General features: G+C 33.2%; 1 protein-coding gene across 1 annotated transcript; it reads left to right on the forward strand.

The window, feature by feature from the left end:
• The first annotated feature begins 9,189 nt into the window (after positions 1-9,189).
• On the forward strand, positions 9,190-15,205 carry LOC126698709 (two-component response regulator 24-like). Its single transcript, XM_050396102.1, has 6 exons — positions 9,190-9,257; positions 9,344-9,471; positions 9,721-9,786; positions 11,437-11,585; positions 14,046-14,359; positions 14,683-15,205. The coding sequence occupies exons 5-6, from the start codon at positions 14,072-14,074 to the stop codon at positions 14,851-14,853; spliced, it is 459 nt and encodes a 152-aa protein (XP_050252059.1). The 5' UTR covers positions 9,190-9,257; positions 9,344-9,471; positions 9,721-9,786; positions 11,437-11,585; positions 14,046-14,071; the 3' UTR covers positions 14,854-15,205.
• Positions 15,206-21,720: the final 6,515 nt, after the last annotated feature.

A 21,720-nucleotide genomic window follows, 5' to 3' on the forward strand; every position in this document is an offset into this window, starting at 1 on the left:
ATAGATTCAACACTAAAATTTCCCAACACAGCGTTTATACCTGTCATCTTTCAAAGAATGTAACCATTAGTTTCTTTCTATTATGGCTCTTTTGTAATTTGAATGAATTCCTATGTAGCTTTAGTTGTTATTTGTTTGAGCAAAATAATGACTGTTTTCTGCAGATTAAAATAACTGTGTAATTTAAATAAGTTCTTGCCTAATTTTGTTTGTATACCATGTTTCCCTATATTATATTTTTTCCCTGATTCAGTGATGAAATATTAATTTTCAATGACTTTGCATTCGTTTGAGATTGCTTTTATTTGTTTATTTATTTAAAAAAGCTATATAAGTGTAAAGTTGTACATCCCATAAAGAAATAATTTGAGAAGTATTCATTTATAAGTTGGATTTTAATCTTATCCAAACCCAAATTTAAAATGAAAGTGATTGAACAATTATTATTTGTAGTAATCGCTAATATATGCAATGTGTTGAATAGATTTGCAGAAATGTGTAACATATAAACACTCAATCATTGATGACTCAATTTCTACATTGTTAAAGTGAAAACTAAAATATTAAAAAGACTCCATATATACCATGTAAAGATCATTAGCACCTATTATCACAAAAACATATCATGACCCAACTTGAATTCTAAATTTGCAACCATGACCGACATGTTAATAACTTAATACCAAGCTTGGGTCAACTTTCATCCAAAACATTGTATCTTGCCATAAGCTGTGATGTAAAACTGCCAATAGATTATTTGTAATGAATTGCTACTCAGTTTTGAATTATATGAATTGTGTAAGCTGTTCGATTTTACTACCAAAATATAATGTAAGAGACATTGTCTTACTTTTAATAGATTCAATACTGACAAAACCTGAAGAAAAATTCCCAACAAAGCGTTTATACTTGTCAACTTTCATCCAAAACATTGTGGGTCAACTTTCATGCCACAAGCTGTGATGCAAGAGGCACATCGTCACCTTCCATAGTAACCCACAAGTTGGATTGTTTCTTTAGTTTATGTAACCAAAAGAATTAAACAAAAGAAATACAACATTGTTCAATGATTTGCTTTGCTAGAAAATAAAAATGAATTGCCTTGCTGTGGTATGGATGATTGTTTTGATTGCTGGGGTTTTTAATGAATTGCTATCTTTTGGTTCAATACTGACAAAAACTAAAGAAAATTACAATGTCATGTAAATCAATAGATTCATATGACATTGTGACAATCATGTAGCTATATTGAATCTATATATTAAATCTGTCATATTTTATGTATTAAATAGAGATTGTTAATATTTGAGCATGTATGTTGATGAAAAATGTACAGATTGCCAAATTACTTTTTGCTTGAAATGTTCGGGTTTCTTTTTTTCCTATTGGATATTTTTTTTATTGTCTGCATTGAACAGCTTGCTAAATACAGGTTTTGTTACAAAGCAAAGTTTAATACATCAAATTTTTTATCATATTTGCATTTTGGGGAATTGTGTGATTGTGGTTTCTATGATAGGTTACTTTCCCTATATCAGTATGTTGTCTTTGAAGGAAATCGAGTACTTACTTAAACTTGACTTTAACTGAGTCCACTTCAGATATGTATTCACGAATATAGTTCGTTTAAACGGCCATAAATATCTGGAGTCAAATCTTTTGCATCATTTTCCATATATGTGAAACTTAGCAAACTTGACGGAGCTTTTAGAGGCGCAGATTTGGAAGAATTCCTTCTGCAGGTTTGTACCCACCTCTCCTAATATTTAGCAATATTTTGGTCATTAATGTTAACTTTGAAAAGTTACAGATTATAATGTCTTATTTTTGGCAGTTGTTAACTTACAATTAATTTGGAAGACCAAGATGGAGTAAGAGGATGAGTTTGATATGCTTACACATTCTCTCTACACTTATCTCTTTGACGCTTTCATTCTTTTGGGTCAAGACAGTAGAGGAAATGAGTAACCAGATTTTGACAGAGAAAAACTTAACAGAGCTTTCAGAGGTGCAGATTTGGAAGCTGTAGAAATGTCTTGATAAATGCATGCATTACTTTTTTGAAGAGAGATATTTTTCTAATAGATTGAGAAGTGAAACTAATGGGATAAAGATTGTAACAGTTCTACCAGTTCGTTGTTTTGTTGATTCTAATGTACTTTGGATTTTCCCTTTTGGTTCCAACATTAATATTTTTCAAATGCTGAAACATAAAAAAATCAATAAATAAAATTTGCACATTTTCCTTTGCTGGAACACAAATACTTTTTGCGTGTTTTAATGCTGTGCTTCTTGAATAGAGAAAACTTGGATGATCTTTCAGAGGCGTGGATTTGGAAGCTGTTGAAATGTCTTGATAAGAGCATCCCTTAACTATTTTAAAAGTTATATATTTTGCCGATAGATTGAGAAATGAAACTACAATCAAGAAAATGAATCAACTTGCTATTCGGTTAATTGCTCCACAACTGTTATTTTACCATTAATGCAAGTAACAGACACATGTTAATTTTTTTGCTACCCTCATCATTTGCTGATCATAAATTTATTTTGCTTTGCTATTACATGGACTCATAACAAATATGACTTTAATTTTGTTTAATGACCCATGTGTAAGTGAGGTAAAAAAGTAATTTAATAATGTTGTGAAATGTGGGTTCCAGTTAGCTCAACTGGTAAAGTCTCTGGTGGTTGTATAAGAGATCTGGGGTTCAATCCCCGCCTACACCAAAAACTGATTGGTGTCTTGGTCTGATGATAAAGAGCAATGTTGTGAAATTATTGAGAATTTTTGTGTTCCTAAGAGGACTCTTTATTATTAGACAAAACATTAGGCACTTATATAAAAAAAAATATTGCTACGGTCTCTAAAATAAATTAGAAGGGGAAGGAAGGATCTCTTATGCCACATACCAAGACCATCAATTATGTAGTAAACCAATGAGTGAAATGGCACCTTCTTTGGTTGTAAGAATAACGTGTGAGAGGATTTTACATATTCATCTATTTGATTTTTTTTTTTTTTGGAAAAAGTTCATCTATTTAATTTAGATATTTATAACTAGACAATTAAATAATAATTCATGCAAAATCCAGAAATGCAAAAATTGTCTATACATATTCATCATGGATCATTTTAAATTTAGATTTAACTTTGCATTTATGTATTCTTATGCTTTAATTTAGATATTTATAACTAAACAATGAAAATTACGAATAAAATAATTGAAACGGTTCACTCATCCATAAAGCAAGCAAAATACTATAAATTACAATCCTAAACAACATCAAAAATACAAACCAAAAATATCTCAAAAATACTCTTTACACAATCAAAAAAATGAGCATACAACATGAATTACCTATAGAATTATTGCTCAAAATATTTTCCAATTTTGGAAGACGATCGCCAAAATTTTTAGGCAACATCAAAATGAGGTACACATATTTAAATTCACAACTAATGTTTGTTACTTTCATATGAACTCTCCACTTTTTCTCTACTAATCACAATTTACCACGTCCAAATTGTGGCACAAAATATTGTAGTCCTATATTTTCTTTTTTGATTAACTTTATACAATGATGTCATGCACAATTCTAGAGTCATTATTATATTTTTGAAAAAAAAAAATTGACTTCATGGATCCAATATTGCAATTGTGATGATAACAATGTTTATGTGCCATCCTTATTATATGATTGTTTATGTTTTTAAAAAACAGCTGCAAACGATTCAATTGGCTAATAAAAAAAAAAGTTATTCACCACATCAATTTGACTGGACTGCTCCAAAATCTTTTATTCCTTTGAAAGGAAGAAGAAAAACTCATTCATCAATGCTTTAGGGCTGGAAACAAACAAGCACTATTTTGGGTTAGAGTTCACAAATATTTTATACAAGATCAAACGAAAGCGGGTAAAGAAATCCTTCTTCAAGCCAACATAGAAGGAGACAAAAATGCAAATATGGACTGGCAATTATGCGAATCAAAAGATGAGGGAATATAACTATTGTTATCAATTCTAAACCAACCAGATGAAAAACTATTGCTGCTAAACTATTGACAAATCCTTTGACATACAAATTTTGGAACAAACACATTTCACATCCCAAATAACCAAGCATGCAAGAAAAATGGAGTGAGTCATTGGGATCATGAATGCCCTTACCCTTATGGAAATGAAGAATTACATGTAACAATCAAAATGTGCTCAGTTGACATGGGAATGTACAAATTAGCCAACCGAATATGGTAGAAATTATGTTTCAAAAAAAAAAAAAATCTACAATAAAATTTCCTCATTCTATTCCAAATACTAATCTCTAATAATACAAAATCAATTCCATGACCAAAACCTCCAATCAACATGAATCTTGCAATATATTGGTCACATATATATAATGCAGCTTTAGTAGTAATACATAGAAAAATGTTAATAATAATATCACTATCATAAAAAAAAATTTATCATGCGCAACGCATGGGTCCACGACTAGTTATGAATAAAAGATAAGATCCCATATGGGTTTCTTTATACATTTCAAATTAATTATTTATCAAGATGTAATTTTTTTTTTTTTAAACTCCCAAAAATCATCTATGATGGATTTTGTACTAAATTTTGCAATAATTCCCTTTACTCTAAAATAATGGCTATACCGAATTATTTTACATAAACAAAATTATTTTGTCATTTTCAATTTGAAACTTAATTTCTAGCCCCATTTATTTATTTAAAGAGCTTTGAGAACAAAAAGTAAATGATGAATTGATGAGTTCAATGAAAGAAAAAAAGAAAAAAAAACTTTGAGAAAATGAAAAAAATGAAACTATCACACCCCAACCCAACAAATGAACTGGGCTTATGACAAGGGCCATAACTTCCTCACAATTATAAAGGTTTCACCTTATAAGTGTGCAAGACCTTGCTAAAATGCGACCTCAAATAAAAGGGAAGAATGGAGTTGCATAAAACACTAAATTACATAAATACTAAATACTATAAGTCTGATCTTATTGTGAAATTAATCTTAAACTCATCTCATGCGCCTACTTTAGTGAAAGCCCCAAAACTTAATATTCCTCTCAATTTGAAACAGAAAAGAGAATAAATGAGGTGAGCTTGTCCACTCAATAAATATTGAAACATTTTATTAGTAAGCCATTTCCGAACTAGCCGAATCAAGCATGATAGAAATTGCAAACAATTTTCCTATACATTATAAAGTTTATAGGCTTTGCATCATATCAATAAAACCAAAGGAATTCAATGAAGTAAAAAATAGCACATTTATTTGGATTCAAAAGTCATGCATATGCTAAGATCATACACTAATAATCTACGTGACTATGGACACAATCTTTGCCTATGACTAGGTTTAGAATCACAAATTGGGTAAAAAAATGTTCCAAAAGCAACAAGTGCTTGAGCCACATTTTGATTTACCCCATTGGAAGGATTCTAAGCATATTTAGATTGTTTATTTAATATCATTCAATTCATAGTCAATATCGCATTTGTCAAAGCTCAAAAAAAGATTTCATTTAGGATGAAATACACTATTGGCCACATGGAACCATGCGGCTATGTGGGGTTCTGGCAACACCATATTGTTCCCTACTTGGTCCTTAAGTTTTCCTATTTCGTCTTTTTTCCTTGTTCTGATCCAATTTTCATGCTGTTGTTTGGAGGCCTTTCTGAGCTCCAATTTCTTCAAAATCGATATCCCTAGAAAGCTCTGGATGTCTAGTTCCATTGGCTCTGGCCTTGTTCTATTTGGAGTTATGGTCGTCAAGATATCGCATTTGGAAGAGAGGTAATGTAGTTCAAAAAATTCTGCAACACTTTTCTTGAAAAATTCATTTATCTAAATCCGTAGCAGATATCGTCAAGCTCTTTTTGTGGGAGGTAGTCAAGACGTTATACTTCAATCTTATGTAGACGGATCACCCCAATTGTTGCTCAGTTGGTACAGTTTTTTGTGTGAAAACAGCCCAAAAACAGCTCTTTTTGATTTGAAAATAGTGAAACATATAATAAGGGTTTTTGAATTTTATTGATATCTCATCTGTTTTAACTCTGATTTTGGCATGTCAACTGTCATTTCAAAGGGAAAAATATGACTTACAAGATGGTCCAAAATTTAGCTTGATCGAATGGCTGGATGAAAAAGTCAATTTTTTGATTGTCAACAGTTAGGGTTTTTGGTCTTAATTCTTGTTAGAAGTGACTAAATTGGTTGCAACTTTTTGCTTCATTGTCCGATCATGTTGCATTTATTTATTCCCTTCTTTTGGCCTTAAAAATCATGATTTTCACAATTTTTTGAATTTTAAGCATTATTTCGATGTGTTAATTGGGGCTGGACAAAATACGGTATCGACAATTATTGGTTTGAATTTTTAGTTATGTTAGACATTTAAATACTAGATAATTACAAGTGGGTATTGTCAAAATTTGTAAAATTTTGTATCTTGTTGTATTATAATATAATTATCTCGATTAATTAAAGAAGAATTTTAATTGTGGAAGAATGAAATTAAGGAAGAATCCTAAAAATTGAAAGCGGTGATTTTTTTTTAAATCTTAAAATTTTCAAAAAATTTTCAAAAATGGAAAGATTAGAAAAGTAGGGCCCTCAATTCTAGGTCCACATAATATGAGGAGTGTTACAACTTACAATATTAATTAAATAATAAATAAATTCATTCTCAAACAAATTTTTAGACAATGAAAACATGCCTATAGAAAGAAAATTTTGAGAGCTAAGGATGTACAAGGGATTCAGGTTTCAGGACATGTTTTTTTATAGTGATTTCCATCACCCATAACTCATTTTTTGTGGACATGATTTTCTTTCTCAGTTTCCATCACTCATAACTCAAAAAAATGAATTAGGCTGCGTTTGTTTTGGTGGTAAAGGTAATCAGGAAAATATTTTACACCCTTGAGGATGTTTGGGTATGCATGAAAATTCGGTCAAACTGAAAATAAATTTCATTTGACTGTAAAATAGAGACCCTCACTCTGTAAAACCAATTACATACTTATTTTACCTTTAATGAATTTCCAGCCTCAGTCAAAACTCAACAACTCGAAGAGAGAGAGAGAGAGAGAGAGAGAGAGAGAGAGAGAGAGAGAGAGCACTAGAGGAATTAGACCGCCGTGCAAGCTTTGGTCGCCGTGCAAGCTCCGTTCATCATCTGCCGTTTGCCGTGCAAGTTGCATCCATTGTCCCTTCCTCCCTCGTTCTCTCTTTCCCTCTAACCAACCAAGGCCGAATCTTCAACAGCATGTCACCGATCTACAACCCACCACCCACCCCCGTTGTCGTTACTGCCTTTAGATCAAACCACCAATCTCGTCACCCAAAGCCCCAAGCTTGAACCGCCGTTACCCATCTCTTTCTCTCAAGCCATCTCTCTCCACCTCTCTCACAATTGGTGTTTTGTCTAAGGAAGGGGGCCAATTTTTTTTTGTTCTGATCTCCACTCCACCCCTAAACCCACCCGATCTGGCCGCCGCTGTCCTCCATCCACCCCGATCTCTCTCTTTCGCTCAATCTCTCACTCTTTCTTCCTCCTCTCACCGAGTATATCATGTATATGTTATGAATAAATGTTTTTATTTTGATTTTTGGTTGTGTTAAGTGTATATTAGGAGATTTTTCTGTTATAAAATGTGTTTGGAAGCTGAGAAAATGGCTAAAAGAATGTGAAAAATTTGTAGGAAAATAGCATTTTCAGAATGTTACCAAACACTGGAAATTGTTTTTCGGACTATTTTCCATTGCAGAACCAAACACCCGGATTTCATTTTCCTTGTGGGAATTCAGTTTTCCCTGCATTCATTTTACACTCGGAATTCGATTTACATAGAACCAAATGCAGCCTTAGAGTGACGGAAAATGAATTTTTTTTTTTTTTTTTCAGATTTTGAAAACAGATTTACTATGGTAATCTTGTAATTTTGCTAAACTAAATGGGTCCCACCCATATGTATTGTCACTATCAATTGCAAAACACTAATGCACACAAACGACTCTTTCACTATGCAAGAGCCAACCTTTTGTTTTTTCCCTTACTTTTCCTGAACTTCCACTATCCCTTAACATTTCTTTTGGTTTCCATTTTATTGTGTCTCCGAAAAGTGAGTTAAAGTTCTCTGAAAAATCTTGCATCCGGAGTAGTGAAGAAGATCTCCTTCTTCTTCTTTTACAAATCTTAGTCTTGCAACTTATTTTCTTTGGTCTTTGCTCTTGGATTTCTGTTTCTGTTATGAAGCCATGGGTCCTTATTAGCTAGACAACAGATTTAAGAAAACAGAGAGAGGGGGATAGATCTACAGTGAGAGAGAGAGAGGGGCGAAGAAAGAGGGGCGGAGAAAGAGGTGCAGAGAAAGAGAGGTGGAGAATGAGAAATTTTATTAGGTTTTGTTTAAACAGATGAAGATGTGTGAATAGGGTTTGAAGTGGAGAGAGAGGGTCTATGTAGGTACTCAATGTAGCTGTCCTGTGCATTTTGCAGAGTAATAATTTTCATGGGTCTCACAACTTTGCTTAAAGTTGAGTTTTTGAATTGAAATATCTATTGAGAATTTCCATTCAAACACACACTGCAAGTAGAGTTATAGGAAAATTTTGAGTTAGAAATATGAGAATTGGGTAATGACTTTGAGTGTTGAGATATGAAAATTGAGTATCCTCCAAACCAAACATGACCTAAGTTCTTGAGGGAGCAATGTGCTCATAAACATGTGCGGAAGGGGATTTGAAAAGTTGAAGTCACTAGGGTGCAAGTGGGAATTGGCATACATTGATTGAGACCATAGGTTTCATCATTTTAAGGCCCGGCTAGTTTACAGCTCTATTTGAACGGATTTAAAGTTACCGCTGCAAATTCCTTGTCCTAAATCTCTGAATTCCCTTTTCTACCATGTGTAAAATTCTTCTTCTACTACGATGCCTAGAATGAAACACGAGGTGTTTATCAGTTTCAGAGGATTTGACAACCGCAGAAACTTTACACACTACGTTGGTTCAGAAAGGCCCATGAGTACATAAATCTCTTCTTGAAAGTTGGGTCAAAAGATGTCGTCATTCTAGGCATAAGTTGGGCCAAGCAAAATGGGAAAGACAGCAATTACAAATTTACAAAAGCCATCTATAACCAATTAAAAAAAAAAAAAAAAAAAAACTTTCGAAGGTAGCAGCTTCCTCACAAATGTTACACAAATTTCAACGCAGCCCAATGGTCTAGTCTACCTACAACCAAAGCTTCTTTCTGATATTCTGTTAAACTTTACTTTAAACGGGTTTTAATTGTTCTCTACGATGTAGATGATTTGGACCAATTGTATGCTCTATTCGGAAATAAAATCATCGTAACGACGTCGACTACGAATGTTCAACTGCTGGATTTGCTTGGAGTGGATCAGATACTTTTGGCTCTACTACCAAACATTGAAGTAAGCATGTGTTTTTATCGAAATCTATATTTTGTCGCATGTCGGAAAAAATCTAGTTGTACTATGATGTATAGGACATTTGGGAGCAATACCAGCTAAGTTTTCACATAGTTACAGGGCTTAAAAGGGTATATCTTGGTACACTAATAACACAATCTCAACTTTTAATTTGAAAAAATAGCAAATCATATTTGATTTCTTGTTGATTTATCCCTTTATTCATATATTGTTTTCCTCCTTGGTTTGTAGAGCAATGACAGAGTGAAGTATCTTGAAATTTGTTTAATCAGAGCACGTCAGGAGAATGCTGTTCAGGTACTATTATCTTAAAATAAGTCCACAATCACCCCAAAAAAAAAAAAAATCAGAGCTCATCAATACGATACCTAGCATTCATATGAAGATATTATGCTTTTAAATTCAAGACATAGATTTATTATGTTTAAAAATGTGAGATATAATTTTAATACAATGCTCAAGCTAGCTCAAGTATATAAAATATTAGAAGAAGAAGAAAATAAAGGAGACAGAATGAAAGAAAAAGAATGCATTGAATTAATGTGCTCGGTCACGGAAGCACAAGCCTTGTTGGGCCAAATAATTATTTTATTAATGGCTTACATGGCAAAATAGGGAGAAGCCATGTAAAAAGTGAAGATTATGTGGATGCCCATGTATGATTTAATTTAGATAAAGATTAAGGCCTGGGAGAATGACAAGTGGTGTTAGATCGGATTACAAAGCAATTCTATAAGATAGTGGGCAATTACCTCGAGAAAGTTATGGGCAGTTACCTCGTGCAGTTATAGTCTTATAGAAGACTAACATGAATGAAGTGGTTATGAGAGGTTACCAAACCCTCTTATCCTTTTTTTTTTTTTTTTTACAAAGCAATTCTATAAGATAGTGGGCAACCCTCTTATCTTAACATCGAGACAGTTGGCATTGGAAAATCATTAGGAAGAAACAGATGAAAAGTTTAATTGGGCATAACCGTCAAGGCCTCAAGTATAAATAGAGGCTCATTCTACAAGAAGGGGATGCCACACATAACTGAGAACATACCAGAGCAATATTGAGATCATATGTATTTAGTTTCTTAGGAGATCTAGTAGTTCTTAGGCAAGATAAAGGTACTTTTAGGCATTATAGAAGGCTTTATGCTTGTAATTTGCTTCCTTTGTATTTGTGATCTTATTCATTCAAGTATTAGCGAAGTTTGATGCAATATTTAATTGTTGATCTATGTTTAATCTGATTTCTTGTTTGTTTAGAATTAATTTGATGTTAGAATAATGACTTAGGCTTGAATATGTTACAATTGCCGCAATTTACCTTACTTTGAGATGATCTGCTCTGGATTTAGTTTACTTTGAGATGATCTGCTCTCGATTAGTTTACTTTAAGATGATTTTCATCAAAATGGTTCACTTTGAGATGACACACTCAAATCTAACCAACTTGTGCAAAACGTTTCTGTATATGAGAAGGATTGTTTCCTTTTCAAATCCTCTACTCTCTTTAGCCCCAAACCTCCCCACTCTATGTCACACATTGAATTGAAAGCTACTTAGTACATGAGTAATCACTTCCACTGCTGTAGGAATCTGCTAAATTTCTGATCAATCAACTTAATGGCTATCTTAGGTGGTATGAAGATGTTAGAATAGTATAACTATAGGCTATAAAGCACTAAGGATAGCAATTGCAGCCTCCCAGAAAAGGACAGTTTCTTAGTTCACCAGGACAATTCTTGCATCTTAGACCTTGCTTGCATTGTTTGATTTTATATATATATATATATATATCTCATTTTCTTTAACAAGAAGTAGTGGTTCTGGCTTAGTCAATATGCATTTGAGTTTAAATCAATCTAAAAATGATGTTGGTAATTAGATGTAAGTCCATTTTTAGACCCACTCTTGTCTACAAACTTCTGCTATTTCTTTTTGCTGTTTTTCTAAGAGGGAGGACTGAAGATGCAGCAGCTATTGGTGTAACCTGCAAGGACTGTCATTGGATTGAATGGATGCAAAGAAAGCTTTGTCATTGATTTATGAACTTCTATCCCTATTGTTTAACAAGTATACTTCAGTCTGTTGGAATGGACCAAGGTATATGTACTGTGATGTAGGTCGTATTTTTCTTCTGTTAGCTGTTATATGCATGCTAATTATTAAATCACATGAGAGAGTTGCATAATCTATCTTGAACAGATATTTCCAACCCTTTACCACGTTGATTTCTTTAAGGGGAAAGTTGTAAGCAAAGAGTTTTATACTTCTTTAGAACACTTCACTGGCCTTAGTCTTATCTGTTCTTTATTTGATTTTTTGCTTTTTCTGAAGGATAACAGAAGCTTCATTTCAATCAGTGACGATATGATTATTTCCAATTCTTCTAGGACCACACTTTTGTGTAACAACTCTGATGTGGTTGCTTATGAGTAGTATACAATCATTTTTACATGGACCTGTCACTTTTTTTTTTACCACTCATTATTCTTAGTAAAGTTTTGGCAAACTTTGAGTCGCTAGACCTTCTCTGTTATTTCACTGAACTTTTTAGTGTGGTAAGCTCATTATGAAAGCAATCTTACAGGAAGAAGCCCTTTAATCACATTCTTAAAGATGAGGGAAAACAAGTTTTAAGTTTTAGAATACCCTTTCCACTACTTGCACAACAGCCTTCATTGCTTCTGTGCTCTTCCTTCTATCATAAAATTATATAAAAGATACTCATTTATTTGTTCTTTTCTTTGTGATTTGGTGAGATACGACTTTTCCATGACACCTATTACTCACATTTTCACTGCCTCACTTTTAAAAATATTCCTGTATGAAATATGTATGGTGATGGCCTGATGGGCTTTTATATCACCAGAAATTTATAGCGTGTAGAAGAATTTTCTCTCTTTTGATAATGGGTAGTGTCTATCACACACTTATGTGCATCCACACGAGTGTGTAACAAGTTTTTCACTTTGATAATATTTTTATCACTTTGGGATATGAACATAATCCTTTAATATATTAATAGAAGAGTAAAATAAAAAATTAATGTATGCGTATTCCATTTTTGCTGAGTATTGTCTGTGTATTTAGTTCAAGCTGGAGAAGACACTCTTATTACTATTAATGATAGATATAAACTCATTTAGAAACATTCTAATTAGAAATGTTATTTTGATGCTATAATAAATTAGTTCGAAAAATTAAAGTTGTCAAAAAAAGTGTGCAATTATCTAATTTTTCACATTAGTTTCTGCAAATGAAATATTAAGCTTTACTATATATGAAAGCAGTCTGAACCCTTGTAGTCAATTATCAAAGTTATGTTCCCGTGTGAAGTTATTAAATTTGTTTCTGAAAATGAACTAAAAGTGGTTAAATTTATGTTACTCAACATAATGATAGTTCAAAGCTAAGTTAGTGAGAAGAAATCTTTTTCTGAAATTTATTTTGACCTCAAGCAAAAAGCTCATGCTTTATATCACCATTAAATGTAAGGTAGTTTGCGAAATGTTTAAGTTCATTTTCCATAGAAATTGATTTATATGGATGCCATTGTATAAATAAATTGGCTATTATCTACAGGAAAACTTAACTTTCGGTTGGTCCTTAAAAACATGTAAAATGAGTTCCTAGAAAATGAGAAATTTCATTGTTAATTTTGAAAAATGTGAAATTTTGAATGGGGTGAAGTTTTTAATTTATGTATGTACATTTATAAAAATAGAAAAAAAAAAAAATTTAGCATGTTTGGCACGTGTCGATCATTAGTATTTTGTTCTTGTGTCATAAAAATGCCCAGATGTATTAAAATCTTGGATATCAACATCATAAAGAAAAAATCTGGCAATCAGATTGCAAAGCATCTTTTACAACAGCTACGTTACCGCGAATCTCGGGTTTTTGCACTCTCTTTTTGTCACCTTCTGCACATTTATGCCCACTGGATATGGTAGTACACAGAAAAATGTTAGCTGCTTCATCTATATAAGCTGATTTAGAGGTACTTGCATTATCATCAGCATTGAGCTTTGAAGAGTCTAGTGGTAAGTCACAATATTACCTAGAGTTGTCCTAAAATAGTGCAGTTGGATTCTTTTTAAAAATATAATTTTCCCCTTTCTAATTTGAATTCTTATCATTGTATCCTCACAATATTAGTGCAGTTACATAGTTGTTCCTGAGTTCCTTAATTTCTTGAAGTTCTTGTATTTCTAGACAGAAGATATTGCTGTTTGCAGTTGGGCCAAAAAGCGCTTTGGCCCTACGTTACTAAATGGAGTAGCTACAATTGAATTCTTATTAGTTTTATAGCTATGAATTATAATTGTGTTTACCTATGAAGCCTTTGAAAGTATTTATCTATAAAATGAAACTAGAGTTCCTATAAAAAAAAAAATGAAGCTTGAGTTTGTTGCAGAAGAAACAAATGTGTAGGAACAGAGATGTATGTTTTATTTTGTTTTTGGATAATATCAGTTTAATTTCACTTAATTATATGAGCTATTGCTTGATGTAATTGTGTCTAAATTAGTTCATTTTCATTCCCATCTTATTGTGCAGAAGTTACTACTTGGATTTAAGAAGGAATGGGAGCAGCAGTTGATCATGTTACCCCCATGGGCATGAGTGGAGGCTCAGCTGAAGGGAATGACAAGAGCGAAGGGCAGCGCTTTTCCTGCAAAAGCAAGCTGACAGCGCTTGTGGCGGATAATGGAGGAGTATGCCGTGCCATACAGACTGCGCTCCTACGTTCCTATGGTGTGGACACAGAAGCTGTAGAGACTGGGGAGGCTGCAGTGGAGCTCATTGCCTCTGGAGCAACTTTCAATCTCATTATCATTGAGATGCTTCTGCCTTTCATGAATGGCCCTGAGGTATATATTACATCCTTCTATTTCATCTTATTAGCTAAAGGACCAAGCTCAGTTAATTATCTTGTTATTCATTACCAACTTGTTATAATAAATATCATCTGATACGTCAAAAGTTTTTTTAACTCAATTAGTACCTCTGGTATTTCCAATTGCGGAGTCCAAGTTCAAATGCTCCATCCCATGTTATTCTAAAAAACAATATATATATATACACACACATACTCACACACTTATGCTACTTCAGTCTTCATGTACAATTTAACTTTCGATTTATTGTACTTTAGCCAAAAGATAATAATATCCTGTTCCATCTTTTATGTTAGACTGCTAAGCAGATTCGTGCCATGGGTGCCGAAAGCAAGATTTTGGGGATCACTGCATTTTTTGATGAAAGGGACCAACAAGAATTTCTTGCTGCTGGTGCAGACGATTTCATTGAAAAGCCATTGTCACCAGAAATTGTGATCCCAATCATAAGGGAGCTCGACAACTAGATGTGAAAGCGCACATCAAAATAGCTAGAGGACTTATTTCAATGCTAATCCCTATCATATCATATCATATCATATCATATCATATCGTACCGTTATCTTTTTCTATGTTCTTTTGTGTGGACTGATATAGTCATTTGTCATAGGTACTTGAAGTACATCTTTAGTATTTGTGGCAATTGGAGACATATGTCCGTATCCTTGTCCTTTAAAATTTAAATAAAACCGTGTCCTCTAAGCTTCTTGCAAATTCTTGTATCATTTGATTCTCTTTTGTTTTATGCTCTTTTCCTGCTCATTATTATTGGAAGGAAAAAACTTGTTTTATACTGTGTAAAGCTTGATTTAAAGTCACATTTTCAAGTTATAAAAACACAGTGAACACACTATGTAAAACAAACGCCACACTTTTTGTTACTACATACAAAAATGCCAATTCTCTATTGCATTGGACTTTAGATTGCCTATATGCAATCACTATTAATTGATCATTTGAGAGATGAAACCATGATTTCATCATTAGGAGCATGGTTTTGAAACCCAGACCGTTCAATGAACCGTAAAATAGAGAGGTTTAAGGTTTTTAAGGTCGGACCGAGGTTGAACCGTGATGACGTTATAATTAATTTTATAATTATTTAAAATATAAATAAATATATTAAATTAGTAAAAAATGGAAAAAGAAAAAGACTAAAATTGTCCAAGTAAATATAGAGTTCTATCTTTCAAATGTATTTTTTTATATCATAACTTTCATAAGATAAATAAAAAATAAGAAATCCGAAGCAAATATAATAAAAAAAACATATAACAATATCATAGTTGATCTACTAATTATCAAAAAGAAAATTATTAATTTAAATTGTAATATTTATATAACATTTACATTATAAACTAAATAAATGTGTATAATATTATATTTTTTTATGTAAATATATTCAATATTGTACACTTTATATAAATGTGCAATCAATTAATTACAATATCAACCAATAATTATGTATCAAAAGAAACTTGGTTGATTTATCAAAACTAGACAAATAATAAACCACTAGTATCAAATTTAAATCTAACATAAAATATTACTAAAATATTAAAAAAGTGAGTTGATGAAGTCAAAAGCTGTCGTGGTACACAAATATCAACAAAACTAATAATTAAATATAACAAATATCGGTGAAAATTTGAATTTATGTGGTCTTGATAGAGTGTGGTACACAAAGTATCTGTTTGGATCTTTTGGGTTCATGTTTGCGTTTTCTATTTTTTTTTCTAGCACGTATGAACAGTAACATCACATGGATTCACTGTGTAGTAGACAAAGTGCACTGTTCAAGCACTGTTCATGGGTCCCACGGCATTATTCACACATTTAAAAATTATTTTGCTACAGTGTTTTTAGTTTTCAGTAAAATAAGTTGTATCCAAACGGACCCAAAGTGGCAGGCCTCATTTCCTAAGCTAGAAAGTGGAAACTACTTTTACCAAATAGATAGATAGACTTCAAGTCTTCAACAAGCAAATGACAGAATGAGATGAGAGTTCTCAGCAAAGAAACAAGAACGGTGAGAGACATTGCTCACTGGTCGTCGACTGGAGGCTGCAGAAGACAAGGATTGAAGCTGTGACTGGCTTCGGACGACTTGTGGAGGCAAACATTTGAGTTATTATAGTGTGGACACTGAGAATTTTTTTTATTTTTTTTTATTTTTTAAGAAAGATTATTGATTCATTGAAGATTACATAATTCTTATACGGCTATTTCTTTTTGGTTCTGTGTATCAATTGATTCTTCTTTTGCCTTCTCGGATTTTCTTAACAATGGGAAGGTGTTGTAATTTTTTTTTTTTTTTTGTTGCTTTTTTAAGCTCTAATCTGAACTGTGAGAATCGTCTATGGTTTTTAAAATTGAACGGTTCAACCGCGGTTCACAAGGTTGGTTGACTTATTTACTTATGCCTATTTTGGGAGGTAAAAGAATCGCTTTAGAGAACGGTTCACGGTTAACTGGGTCGGACCATATGGTCCGGTCCGGATTTCAAAACCATGGTTAGGAGACCAAAGTATGAACATAAAAGTTTCACCACTTTTTTTTTTTTTTTGAGGGTGAAGTTTCACCACTTAAGACTGGGAAATTTATATTATATATATATATATATATATGAGATGGGTTCAAGTTACACCTGGTGTAGCTCTAAAGAGTTATACATTTTCTAAACCATTGGATTTAAGTAGATCTAACAGTTAAAAAAATGCACTCATTAATATTGATATTCTGATAAGGATTTTATTTATTATCCTTATTTATAACATTCCATACCTATCTCTAATCCCAAATATAGGTATATTTTTCTCTTTGCTCTCTCTTTCTCATCCACTACATGTTTCTCTCTCCTCCATTGCTCTTCCACCACCATTTTCATATGGTTCCACCTCCACAGTCACATAGAATCTAATTTTTATTTTATTTTATTTATTTTATTTTATTTTTATTTATTTATTTATTTATTTTATAAATGAAAGACTAAACTTTTGGTACTTAACAAAGCTTTTGGTGAATCATATATATATATATATATATATATTTCTAATCATATGTGATACATACTATTAATTAGAAGGAAAACTAAGTCAAAAGAGATGGCACAAAAATTGAGTAAATGGGCTATTCGGGTTTTTACTTTTCCATGAATAACAAAGAATTTTATTAACAAAGGGTGAAGCCAAGCACATGCGAAGTATACAAGAGAAGTGCTTGAAAACTGAAAATAAGATGTAAAGTTACTTAGATTCAAAAAATCGGAAAAAAAAAAGGATGAAGAATTGAATATTCCAAAGTTCTAGCCAACTCCAAAAAGATCTTAGGAATAAACTTTTCAGCTGAACAGTTGTAGATTCAGTTCACTCAAATGTCCCGGCGTTATGCTCGCTCTAAATACTCCATAACAAGCAAAGTGTGATAGCTTCCCACGTCTCTAACTGTTTATTGAAAACCCATTTTAGATACTGGGAATTCTTGTTACTACCTAGGGTTTTTGATAGGGGTCCATTTGCTAAAAAAATGGGTCCTTTGTCCTTTCGATCCTTGTCTAGTGTGTAAGTAAATTGAAACAGGATTTTCTGGCTGTTATAAATCCTTTGGTTGTAACTTATATGTACCCCATATGTTTATATTCATATAAGCTTTCAGCTATTCAAGCATTTTGAAATCTATGTTTTCTGAATGTAGATTCTAAAGGAGAACAAAGACAAGAAAGGTGCTGAGTTTAATGAACGTTTCAAGCACAGTGAGTGATCAGGTCTAATTGTAGAGCCAAGCGTTTGTTTTCCTTTTTCTGCAACTCTAGGGGGCCACATCACATCAGGGTAAAAATGATCTATGCATTTTTTGCTATCTCCCAATGAGCACTTTAAATAATGAGACTAACCAAATTTTTTTTTTTTTTTAACAGGACCACCCAAAGCTTTGGATGATGATGAGACAGAGTTTCTTGAAAAGGTGGAAATGGTGAGATTAATTAAGAAATTTATCTATTTAGTGATACATAGATTTTTTGTATCAGATTCTGTGTGGCTGTGGAGGTGGAACCTTTTAAAAATGGAGGTGGAAGAGCAATGGAGGAGAGAGAAATGTGTAGTGGATGAGAAAGAGAGAGCAGAGAGAAAGATATATCTATTTTTGAGATTAGAGATATGTATGGAATGTTATAAATAAGGATAAAAAAAATGATCTTTATCAGAATATCAGCATTAATAAGCGTATTTTTTTGACCGTTAGATCTACTTAAATCCAATAGTTTAGAAAATGTATAACTCTAAGGTGTAACTTGAACCCATCTCTCTCTCTCTCTCTCTCTCTCTCTCTCTCTCTCTCTCTATGTATATGAAAAATAAAACTAGTAATTATTTAGTGTTATCAAAATATAAATAAAATAAAAGATTCAATAGGAGTTTCTTAATGTTTATTAGTGTTAACTTAATTATTTATCATGATGTAATTCAACTTAATTGTTGTTGTTGTTGGTTTTTATTTTTATTTTTATTTTTATTTCTTTTAAGAGCTTTGAGAACCAAAAAGAAATGATAAATTGATGTGTATGGCAATAAAAGAAGAAATTTTTTTGAGAAAATACAAAACCAAGCTATCACACTCCCAACCCAACAAATGAACTAGGCACACAACGAGGGCTATACAACTATAAAGTTTTTACATTTGAGGCATTTTTGCATATATACCACTGTCAGTTCCTTTAAGACATTCTCCCCTCTCCCAGTGTGTGTGTGTGTTAAAAATACTTAGTATTCGAAAAAAAAAAAAAAAAGCATGGAAGACCTTGCTAAAGCAACTAACCTCAAATAGAGGTAAGGACGGAGGTTCATAAAATACTAAATATTATAAGTTTGATCTTATCTATATATTACTAAAAGCTGAAGCGTAGCATTTAATGTTGCTACGCTCATGTTGAGTCACGCCAGCAATCATGTTATTTCCATAATATTTTTTTGTATTTTCCCAACAATTTAAAAATAGATTTTATCAATTTAAAAATAATAGAATTGAAAGTTCAAATAGTGTAAAAACACCCTTGAACGTTTAGACCCCCAATTTACAAATTAACCAATTCAAACTTTATGTCAAACAACTAGTGTGTAGAAAATGAACAAAAGCTATAATATAGAATTGGAAAAACAATCTAAGCCAAATTAAAATCACAACCCACAGCAGATAATAAAAGGCAAAGATAAAAAGGGAAGGAAGATGCAAACACAAAGACAACATGCGATGTGTTATCGAAGAGGAAACCGAAGCTCTCGGCATAAAACCTCTTCGCCGCCCTCCAAGCGGTAAACAATCCACTAGAAAATGTAGTTGGGATACATGGACAGCAATAGACCCTCCAAGCCTAATCTACCCAGTGCACCTAAGTCCTCCAATCTTCTTGCTCCAACGAGGTTGCGCTGAACCTTTTTCTTTTCTAGCTTCTCGGATTCCGCTACTAGACCGTAGCATCAACCAATGTAGATTGGTTCCTTCCTAATTTCTTCCCAGAACACCAAACAGCCTTCTCACAGTAATGAATATGGTGAGAACAAGGTTTTGGTAAAATGCCTCTCAAGGGTTTGACAATGGAGAGGAAGAGAATTGAGGAATTTGAAGAGACTCTAATGTATAGATTGTAGGTGAATCAATCTTGTTTTACTCTAGGGTTTATCTCTTAAAATTCTCTCCGGAAGCTCTCTTTCTTTTGTGGGTATAAGGGGTATATATACTAGGATGAGAGAGGAATGTGAAACGTCAGGTTTTTCAAAACAGGGCTGGCTCGCGGCTTGGCCTCGCTACTTGACTGAGTTGCGAGATCCAGTCGCGGGATAACTGTATGGCTAGTTGTCATGTTTTGTCCTGTAGTGCTCCAGCTAGCATGACTGTTCACCTTCTGGCATGCTTGGCACGTGTGCTGCATCTGGCAGCTTGCAGCCGTGAGTCACCCACGAGATCCGGCCGCGAGTCTCTGTTTTCTTACACACTCTTGAGCATTCGACACTCTATCTCATCCACTACCCTTACAACAAAACCCACCTAAATACAGGGTTACTAAATGCTGAAATACAAGCAAATTTGGCATGGAATAAAGCCAATAAGATGGTTGATTAAATTCAACCTTACAATCTCTCCCTTTGGCTATTCTGTGACAAAACCCTAATACAGACTCTAGACTTAACATGTGAGTTGGGAACAGTTGAGCAAAACTCACTCAGATCTAACTTTAGAAGCTGTGAAGCACTTGAATCATAAGAACATGAAACTCCTGAAACACAACAATACACCATGATCATTGTATGCAGAAAAGTATGAAATGCATATGAAACAGGCTTAAGGTGATCAAGCAAAGATGAAGTGAAGTATCAAATTATGGCTTGATCAACCAAGTAATCACCACAAGGTAGTGATCACAGTGCTCATTCACACTTGGAATGAACACTTGAACATACAAGTTAACAAGAACAAAACAAGTTACTTGTATGCCTAACACTCAACCAATGCATAATACACTAAGTATATGCATCTAGGAACAATTCTACAAAGGCACAAGAGTGACAGTACTTAAAAGAAAATGCAAGACATTTAGATATAAGTACTGATTTAAACAAAGTATAAAAGGCTGCAAAAAGCATGGTACAAACCATAAAGCCTACAAAAATGCATAAAAACATAACCCTAAAAGCTAAGCAACATGGGTACAAAACACAATATATACTGAAAAACATCAACAATATATATAAAAAGAGTAAACCAAGTTTATAAGTTATGAGTTAGAAACAAAAATACACCAAAACCACAATGTATTAAACCCATATCAACAAATTATCAAAACATAACATAAACCGAGTTTCAAGTGCTTTATGACTGCTCCCCCTCAACATAGTGCTCCCTCTCAAGGTCTATTTCTCAAAATTTCTCCCCCTTTTTGACCGGAATGGCCAAAGGGTCACTGCCCATGATGTGTGGTGAAGCTGTCAAGTTTTGCGGAGAGAATATCAAGCTGATCCTGCATGGCTGCCATCCTCTCAGACTGTACTATCTGGACATCTCTGAGTCCATCAAGCCTTGCTAGGATGACCTGAAATGCATCTTGAGGAGCAGTTGTTGAGGTAGAGGCCCTGTTCCTCTTTGCTCTGCTTCTGGGTGTGGATAGCTGTCCTGCAGCCTCTGCTTCAGTATCCATTGGATCACCTTCTTCTTGTTCAGCCCCTTCTTCTTCTACATCACCCGGAAGCCGTACTTGTATTCTTATGATGGTTTGCTTGTTGATTGCTGAGGGTGTTGGCATTAGGCTGAGGTCTTGAGGTATCAGGACACCTTTTGCTCTG

This window comes from Quercus robur, chromosome 9, assembly GCF_932294415.1.
Source record: "Quercus robur chromosome 9, dhQueRobu3.1, whole genome shotgun sequence".
NCBI lineage: Eukaryota > Viridiplantae > Streptophyta > Magnoliopsida > Fagales > Fagaceae > Quercus > Quercus robur.